Raw genomic sequence first — 10,237 nt, forward strand, 5'->3', positions numbered from 1 at the left:
GGGCACTACCTACGAGAGGGGCTGTGTGGCACTGTCTACAAGGGGGGCTGTGTGGGACTATTTATAAGGGGTGCTGTGTGGCACTATCTACAAGGGGGGCTGTGTGGCACCATCTACAAGGGAGGCTGTGTAGCACTATCTACAAGGGGTCTGTGTGGCACTATCTGCATTGGGAAGCTGTGTGGCACTATCTACAAGTGGGGGGCTGTGTGGCACTATCTACAAGTGGGGCTGTGTGGCACTATATACAAGTGGGGGGGGGGGGGGCTGTGTGGCACTATCTACAAGGGGGGCTGTGTGGCACTATATAGAAGTGGGGGGGGCTGTGTGGCACTATCTACAAGGGGGGCTGTGTGGCACTATTTACAAGGGGAAGCTGTGTGGAGCTATATACAAGGGGGCTGTGTGGCACGATCTACCAGGGGGCTGTGTGGCACTATCTACAAGGGGACCGGTGTGGCATGATCTACAAGGGGACATGTGTGGCATGATCTACAAGGGGGGCTGTGTGGCACTATCTTGAAGGGGGAGCTGTGTGGCACTATCTACAAGGGGGGTTGTGTGACACTATCTGCAAGGGGGTTTATGGCACTATCTACAAGGGAGACTGTGTGTGGCACTATCTACAGGGGGACTGTGGGATCATTATTAATGGGATCTTATAAAATAGGAGGGGAAAGGGTAGATGTTCTACCCCTTCAGGCCCCCCTGTTTTATGAGATTCCATTATTATAGATCTACCATAGACCTATATCAATGGGATCTCATACAATAGTGAGGGGGGGGGGGGTTGCATGCCCGGATAGCTGTAACATAATGAAAGAAGCTATACTCATCCCTTCCCTTTGCACTTTAAAAGTTAGCAAGAATAGATGGAAAAAGTCCTTCCCGAAGTTTTAAGTTTCAAGTCAGTTTTTTTTTTACTTAACTATTATCACTATGAAATAACATAATTAAGCAATAAAAAAATTTAAAATGTCAGTGCTTAACTGTTTGTTATAATTTTTGTAAAATTAATAAGAGTACTCTTGACGGCCTAGCTGTATTTTTACATTGCACACAGAACTGATAAATGTTCATTGTCAGGAGGGCGGGGGTTGTGGGGTTTGGGGGCATTGGTTGTGGTGGGGGGTCCATTCTAATGTTTGTAATATTATATTTCCTAGTAACGCCCCTGGCGCTGACATCAAGTGGACAAAGAGACTTTGCCCACGCGATCAGGCGTTATAATAATCAGTACATTGGGAAGCAAAAACTAAAAAAAAAAAAAAATTGGGGTAAAACTGGAAGGGTTCTGAAGTGGCTAAGAAGGGGCACAGATGACGGATGAAGGTAGAACCAAATAAAACAAAAGTGACATTTTTATTTGGGGGGTATAAGGTGGTTTATTATATTGTAAAACTTTGCTTTATATCTTTAATAAAAGCTAGGCATTCATGTATTTGATCTGAATCATAGAAGCCGTGTTTCCCCACACGGTTTTCTATAAAAATATTGGCGACCCACACAACCAACTTGGGGATACAGTTTTATTTGGTCCCTTTTGACCTCAATCAGATTTGAATTTATATTGGACCCCTAGTGGTGACCAGGGCCGGTCAAAAGTTTTGTACAATTAATTTTGGGTGGGAATAGGTTATCCGAGTCCATATGAAATATTTGGCAATATGGTGAAACATTTATATGTAGCATATATTCATTTTTATGACTTTCATAAAAAATTTGAAAAGGGTTGGCCGGCTTAGAAAATAGGGTATTCTTTTTTTTTTCCTTTCAAAATCAGCTCACCACTTGTCCACGTTTAGTGTTTTGTATTGCAGCTCATCCACATTCACATGAATAGGAATGAGCTGCAATACCAGACATCGTCCATAGGCATTTTTTTTCAAATTCTGAACGACCCTTTTAATCTGTTGTTCATATTGGATATGTTTTTGTTACTGTCTATTAATACTCAACCGAGAGAAAATATTACGTATATATCTTTAATTTACAATAAAACTTACATGTACCAAGCACGTAAATACAAAGTAAACAAAATATAATTTAAATTTACAATGCTTATTTACAAAAAAGTTACAAAAAGTTAATAAATTAAAAGATGAAATTTATGGCCAAGGTCTCCAAACAAGAGTTGAAGAAAGAATGGGGCTAGGGGCAACTCGGGAAAAGAGAGTCCTTTGAACAGACTTTCTACAGCTGTCGACTTGAAGTGAAGACTGGCTTGACTTGTGTATTGAAGACTGTTCGTTTTGCCCGAAAGAAGGTACTTCTGTTGAACTGGAGGGCGAGGGGTAGTGAAGAAATTGTTGACAAGAGTTTCTTTCTGGATACATTGTTAAAGAGTGTTCAGGGATTCTGGAAATTTGAGGTGGATTTGGTGTAACTTGGCTTTGGTCAAGGCAAAATGATGCCTCCGATGCCGATTCTTCCCACTCATTGGGACTACTCTCTTGTATGTGCTGACAAAGCTTTCCTACAACATAGTCTCTTTTCTTCTCACAAATACTGGACCTGGAGCTTAAAAAGCTGGTGGCTTGGCACAGACCTTCCTGAAACCCACTAGTAAACCCAGATATGACCTTTTTGGCATCTTCCGGTCCTATAAGCAAAGACGTACAAAAGAAATTTGTGAATATCACATCTTTTGGCGTTGAGTGTTTTTTTTTTTTCACTTTAAAAATAAATAAAAATGAGTACGTTTTACAGATCATACAAATAGGCTCATATAGGCTTCAACCTAAAATAACAAATATTACTGTATATTCCATAGAAAAACTACAATAAAAAAAAATAAAATAAAGTTTAATGAAAAAACAAAAGGTTTAATTAACCTGTTAAGGCTCTGTTCACACTTGCTTTAATGTGGCCCCTATGTGGTTTCCGTCAGGCTTTTCAGTAGTTTTGATGACAAATATAGGGCTGTCTGTCAATATCAGAACCCTGGCGGACCTCATTTATGGCAATACGGTCCATTAGGATTTGCCAGCAATGGATCTGGTATAACTGTCATGGCTCCCTCATAAACGGAAGCTAGTGTGAGCAAAGCTTAAGTAACAAATGAAAACATACAATCAAATAGGTTGGTATGGTATAATTAGAAAATATTTTTGGATATCTCTCACCTGAATTATTACACAGTTTCAAAAACTGCACAGTCTTTTTCAGAATATCAGCTTTTTCAGCTTTGGGATTCTTTAATGACTACAAAATAATAATGAAAGGAAATGTAAGAAATTGTCACTAAAAAACGCTAATAAAATTGAAAAATACAAAAATTTTAAATTGGGATATTGGCTATTTATTGGTAAATTGTATAAAAACATATTTTATGGTATTGAGTAGAATATAGAAAGTATAAAAACATATATATTTAAAAAAAGCAAATAATAAGTGCAAAAAATTAAAAATAAAATAAAACCTTTTTTCTTTAATACATTTTTGGAGCAACCTCCAAACTTTTTTAATAGAATCCAACAAGATCATGTGGTACAATTAGGAAATAACGATATATACTTTTAAAAATTCTGAAAAGTCACACATTATTTAGCATGTCCTAGTCATCAACTGTTGGCCTTTTTTTCATGGTGGTAACGCCTCATCCTTGAAAGACATGAACTTGCTAATGCCACCTGGAAATTACTCTTCAGTATTTAGCTGTCTCACCTCCTGAGCTCTAAAGTTTCCACCACGTGTACATTTGTCTATACTTTTTATGGTAGGAACATCGGTGACTTGAGGAACCCCAACAGATATCTCTACAACCTTGCACTAACAGATATATATATATATGATAAAGTACGGAATGGGAAATAAGTCCCAACCTCATCCTGCGTGGCCTCTAGAAGAAGTGTCCTTAGATTCTCCAAACTATGGTTTATTCTGTCCCGCCTTTTCTTTTCTATTACGGGCTTCATAAGCTGTTGAAAGGATACATAGTACATCAGAATAAAGATATTAGCAATTGCATTAGATAGATAGATAGATAGATAGATAGATAGATAGATAGATAGATAGATAGATAGATAGATAGATAGATAGATAGATAGATAGATAGATAGATAGATAGATAGATAGATAGATAGATGGTAGATAGATAGATAGATAGATAGATAGATAGATAGATAGATAGATAGATAGATAGATAGATAGATAGATAGATAGATAGATAGATAGATAGATAGATGGTAGATAGATAGATAGATAGATAGATAGATAGATAGATAGATAGATAGATAGATAGATAGATAGATAGATAGATAGATAGATAGATAGATAGATGGTAGATAGATAGATAGATAGATAGATAGATAGATAGATAGATAGATAGATAGATAGATAGATAGATAGATAGATAGATAGATAGATAGATAGATAGTAGATAGATAGATAGATAGATAGATAGATAGATAGATAGATAGATAGATAGATAGATAGATAGATAGATAGATAGATAGATAGATAGATAGATAGATGGTAGATAGATAGATAGATAGATAGATAGATAGATAGATAGATAGATAGATAGATAGATAGATAGATAGATAGATAGATAGATAGATAGATAGATAGATAGATAGATAGATAGATAGATAGATGGTAGATAGATAGATAGATAGATAGATAGATAGATAGATAGATAGATAGATAGATAGATAGATAGATAGATAGATAGATAGATAGATAGATAGATGATAGATAGATAGATAGATAGATAGATAGATAGATAGATAGATGGTAGATAGATAGATAGATAGATAGACACATAAACATAAATAATAGAGGATGAAATAATCCAAATGAAAGGACAGAGATAATCAATAAAATAGTCAAAATATTAAAAGGTTAAAAAATGTAAAATGTTGTATTTTGTTTATTTTTTATAAAACAGGAATTAGGTTTTAAAAAGGAAAAGTAAATGATTTATATTAAACCTGTATTCCAAGTTGGTCAAGTACCTTTTTATCCTCTTTCGTGAGGTAAGCCTTCCTCATCTTGGCAGTGGTCTGTGTTGTCCAAGATTCAAGAATGGTCTAAAAGAACAAGACACTTGCATTCTACCTAAACCTTCTGGCCCCTCCCCTAGCAGTACTTAGACCACTCCCTTGAGCTTAAAGCCCCACCCCTCAGTCACTACTGTATTGTTCATGATGTGATGCTAAGTCCCCGCCTAAAAGTCCATTGTCCTGCCCAAAGCCTAAAGCCAACATTCATTGCCCGCCCATGTCCTTCCTGGCTCCTGCCTCAGCACACTCCATATGTGAACATTATCATATAAATTACTCTCCACCAATACACAAGTGTGACTGCGGGTGGTAATTAGAAGTAATGGATAAGTGGGTTATGTAGTGCGAATCAAGGATGTGTAGGAGCTGAATGAGGACATTATGACCCACCACTAACTAAATGTGTAACATATATGGATCCAAGCTCGGGACAACACAGTGATCCCGCGTATCCATATACAATCCTAATGATCACACTGCATTGTATAATATTATCTCTAACCACACCATAATAATACTGTATATTTATATACCCTGATAGTGATCACCATGTTATTGAGTAGCTATATACATTGAGCTGAGCCACTATGGCAGGAGGTGCCAGGAGACAAGCCAATATGGCTGGAGATCCTGGGAAATTGGTCAGTGAGGCTGGAGGTGCAGACTGACACACTTTGCCTTTTGTCCCAGAACAACCTTAACACAATTCACACCAATCTGAGAATCCCCATGTGTTTGTCTTCCAAGGTCACAATGTCAGGTTCCCACATTAATTTAAGACTCCATCTTTCTGGGTGCATCGGTCAAATCGATACACAATAGACATAACTAATAATACTGAGGGAACAGTCCAGACCAGCGTATAATATATTCTCTCCACTCTTTGTAAACCTCTCGAAATACTCAAAGCCCTCAAAGTAATAGTGAGACAAATGTGAGGTCTAAGATTTGGGGTTCCTTCTCTTTGAAACCCTAAATACACCCATCAATTGTAATGAACCACCGTGCCACATCTGGCATCATGTAAAGTGGTGCTGGTGAAAGAAGTCTCATGTATAGACAATGTATAATGATATGTACCCAGCTCATAGCCTGGTCTCTAGAGTGGCCTTCAAGGACCAAGTGATAGTTGTGTCTTGCTATGTTACAATTGAGTAAAATCCTCTGTAGTCCTTATACTATTTCTGTTGTGAATGGTCTCTATATCAGGTGATTGAAGACCATATACAACCCTTTTATGGGCCAATATAACAATCAGGTCAAGAATGGGGTCAAGAAAGAGGGAAATAATGAGCTCTTACATCAACCAGAAGACCTTGGTATAGCAGAAGAAGACTTTCTAGCCCATTGTTCTCCTCATTCTTCTCCCCCTTCGGTTTTATTTATATTATTAGACCTTTTCTAGATAGATATTTTATTTACAAAAATGTTGAAATCACCAGGCAGTCCTGTTCTACTCAGTGATACTTTGCTTCGGCCATTTTTAGATAGTTATACCTGTGTGTGGGAAAATTTGAGGGACAACCAATATCAGGGGCAAATGCAGTATTTTTTATGGGAGGTTTCCAAAAGCACACATGCAGCTTGTCACACAACACTCTACTCCCACAGAAACAGGCGTAGCTAAAGGCTCATAGGCCTGGTGCAAGAATTCAGCTTGGGTCCCCTTACCTCTCCCCAAAACCACAAGACCCCTGCCCGCACCTATGCCCTGCCACCTTGCCCAAGAGCCCCTATGGATGCCCACACAGCATAATGCCCCAATAGTCACCCCCACAGGGTATAATGCTCCCCTTAGCTGCCCCATACAGTATAATACCCCCATAGCTGCCCTCATACAGTATAGTGCTCCCATAGCTGCCCTCATACAGTATAATGCTCCGATAGCTGCCCTCATACAGTATAATGCCCCCACAGCTGACCCCCAAAAAGGTATAATGCTCCCCATAGCTGCCCCCTACACAGTATAATGCTCCCTATAGTTGTCCCCATACAGTATAATGCCCTCCATCGCTGCCCCATACAGTATAATGCCCCCATACAGTATAATGCCCTCCATCGCTGTCCCACACAGTATAATACCCCCATAGAAGACCCCACACAGTATAATACCCCCATAGCAGACCCCATACAGTATAATATCCCCATAGCAGACCCCATACAGTATAATGCCCCTCATAGCTGCCCAACACGGTATAATGCCTCCCATACAGTGTAATGGGGGGCAAAAATTCAGTACTAATCCCTAGATATTGGCTCCTTTTCCCTTGTATGGCGCCCCCTGCTGTGTAGTGTGACCATGTGTGTGCACGTCATTTAAAGAGGCTCTGTCACCACATTATAAGTGTCCTGTCTTCTACATAAGGAGGTGGGCGCTGTAATGTAGGTGACAGTAATGCTTTTTATTTAAAAAAACGATCTTTTTTCACAACGTTAGGAGCGATTTTGGTTTATGCTAATGAGCTTTCTTAATGCCCAAGTGGGCGTACTTTTACTTTCGACCAAGTGGGCATTGTACAGAGGAGTGTATGACGCTGACCAATCGGCATCATGCACTCCTCTCCATTCATTTACACTGCACTAGCGATATAGATATATCGCTATGTGCAGCCTCATACACAAACCCTAACATTACTAGTGTCCTGATAATGAATACACATGAAATCCAGCCTGGACGTCATGTGTACTCAGAATCCTGACACTTCTGACTCTTTTCTGTGAGATTCCGGCAAGTGAAACCAAATCTCGCGAGATTACGGAGCTAAACGAGATTTTGTATCCGTTGCTGGAATCCCACAGAAAAGATTCAGAAGTGTCAGGATTCTGAGTACACATCACGTCCAGGCTGGATGGTCATGTGTATTCATTATCAGGACACTGTAGTAATGTTAGGGTTTGTGTATGAGGCTGCACATATCGATATATCTATATCGCTAGTGCAGTGTAAATGAATGGAGAGGAGTGCATGGATGCCGATTGGTCAGCGTCATGCACTCCTCTGTACAACGCCCACTTGGTCGAAAGTAAAAGTACGCCCACTTGAGCATTAAGAAAGCTCATTAGCATAAACCAAAATCGCTCCTAACGTTGTGAGAAAATATCGTTTTTTTAAATAAAAAGCATTACTGTCACCTACATTACAGCGCCCATCTCCTTATATAGGAGACAGGACACTTATAATGTGGTGACAGAGCCTCTTTAAGCGATCCTGTAGCTGGACGACACTTGTGTGCAGTCTATTTCAGCCTGCGATAGGATCTAGAAAGCACCCAGCGGCGTATGAATCTTCTAAGTGTTTTCCACATAGTGTCTCTGACTCAGTTTTATCATGGCAGAGTGTGCCCACTATCGTTAAACTGCAAGTACTGCTTCAGCAACACATCTATTACCGTGCATGTGCCGATTCTGCATGGCATCACACATTGATGACGTTTATTCATTATTTGTTACCGATGCAAATGTCTATTACAGAACAATTTTCCCAGCTAAATTTGTACACTGGCTGCAAGTTTTATGTAGTATTTATCCATAGGCAGTAATATGGAGTTGGTCCCCCCCTTTGCAGTAAAACATCTTCCACTCTACTGGGGGCTTTCTACAAGATTTTGGGGTGTCTGGGAATTTTTACCCATTCATCCAGAAGAACATTCATGAGGTCAAACACTGATGTTGGAGGAGAGGGCCTGACTCGTAATCTCTGTTCTAGTTCAACCTCAAGGTGTTGGATGGGGTTGAGGTGAGGACTCTCTGCGGCCAGTCAAGTTTCTCCACCAACCACCCAACCAACCAACTATGCCTTTATGGACCTTGTGCACTGGGGCGCAGTCATGGGGAACAATAAAGGGCCGAACCCCAAACTGTTCCCAAAAAGTTGGAAGCTACAATTGTCCAAAATGTCTTATGTGCTGAAGTAATAAGATTTCTCTTGACTGGAAATAAGGGTCCATCCCTGGAAAAACAACCCCATAACATTACCCCTCCTCCACCAAACTTTACAGTTGGCACAATGCAGTCAGGATGGTAATGTTCTCCCGGCATTCCCCAAACCCAGACTCATCCATCAGACTGCCAGTTTGAGAAGCGTGATTCATCACTCCACAGAACATGTTTCCACCGCTCCAGAGTCCAGTGGTGGCTTTACACCACTCCATCCGACGCATGCCATTGTACTTGGTGATGTAAGGCCGGCATGCAGTTGGTCGGCCATAGAAACCGATGCCATGAAGCTCCTGGCATACATTTTTGGTGCAGATGTTAATGCCAGAGGAGTTGTGGATTCTATAGTTATTGAGTCAACAGAACGTTGGTGACTTTTATGCACTATGGTCCTCAGCACTCGGCGCCCCCGCTCTGTAACTTTACGTGGTCTGCACTTCGTGGCTGAGCTGCTGTGGTTCCTAAACACTTCCACTTTGCACTAATACCACTCACAGTTGATCGTAGAAGGGAAGAAATTTCACAAACTGAGTTGCTTCCTGTAGTCCGTCGCAACTAATTGTAGACACATCCAAATCGCACCCTCCCCAATAATAACTGAGAGACCCTTGATACTCCTATATTCATACCTCAACAGGAGCCACACATCGAGCCACCGGGGACATTTGTAGAATTTATATTTCCAGACTTGCAACTGTATCTTCTCACACTGTGATACAGTTCTCATCAGGAAGTAAATTCTTAAACCACATTTGGTTTGACGCAGATAGACTGAGCGGTTGAGTCTAAGGAATTTCCCCGCTCTTTACCCTAGAATTCCCGCAAAGGGGTATGGTCTTTTCCGATTCGATTCCCAGATCGCGGTCCCAGAGTAGTCTCCAATTTGCGCTGGTTGTGCTGTAGGAATCTTGGGACTGATGCGCAATCAGGGTCAGAGCGTAGACAAGAATCGTCATTGGGACAACGGTCCGGATGTGTCAAACAAGAGAAGAAGATGAAGTCGTAACAAGGAGATAGGCCAGGAGTCAAAACCAGCAGGTCGTACCAGGTGAAAAATCCAAAAGAGAGAAATCCAGAGGCGAGGCTAAGGTCAAGGTCCGGGTACGAGTCAGGGTCAAAATACATGTTAACTAGTTTAGATAGGATGTACATCACGTAGACCTTCATGGACATCATAGAATGACATAAGGAAGACCCAACATGGGCCAGGGAGCGGCACTGGATTGGGGCAAGGTAAGTAACATACTGGAATGGTGTAATGGATAAAATCACGGTTCTTCAGTCGGAGATAGTGA

General features: G+C 40.4%; 1 protein-coding gene across 1 annotated transcript; it reads right to left on the reverse strand.

Moving 5' to 3' along the window:
• Positions 1 to 2,108: 2,108 nt before the first annotated feature.
• Positions 2,109 to 9,898, reverse strand: LOC142750566 (uncharacterized). Its single transcript, XM_075859564.1, has 5 exons — positions 9,752 to 9,898; positions 4,959 to 5,033; positions 3,825 to 3,920; positions 3,126 to 3,204; positions 2,109 to 2,602 (listed from the first exon to the last, which is right to left on the reverse strand). Exons 1-5 carry the CDS (start codon positions 9,896 to 9,898, stop codon positions 2,109 to 2,111), a joined length of 891 nt encoding a protein of 296 aa, XP_075715679.1.
• Between the last annotated feature and the right edge of the window lie 339 nt (positions 9,899 to 10,237).

This window comes from Rhinoderma darwinii, chromosome 3 (genome assembly GCF_050947455.1).
Source record: "Rhinoderma darwinii isolate aRhiDar2 chromosome 3, aRhiDar2.hap1, whole genome shotgun sequence".
Classification (NCBI taxonomy): domain Eukaryota; kingdom Metazoa; phylum Chordata; class Amphibia; order Anura; family Rhinodermatidae; genus Rhinoderma; species Rhinoderma darwinii.

Coding starts and splice junctions, on each gene's coding strand:
- LOC142750566 (XM_075859564.1), bottom strand. CDS start 9,898: ATGACGATTCTTGTCTACGCTCTGACCCTGATTGCGCATCAGTCCCAA. Junction 5,034..9,751: donor CCCTTTGCGGGAATTCTAGG/GTAAAGAGCGGG, acceptor TTGTTCTTTTAG/ACCATTCTTGAATCTTGGAC. Junction 3,921..4,958: donor TCACGAAAGAGGATAAAAAG/GTACTTGACCAA, acceptor TCCTTTCAACAG/CTTATGAAGCCCGTAATAGA.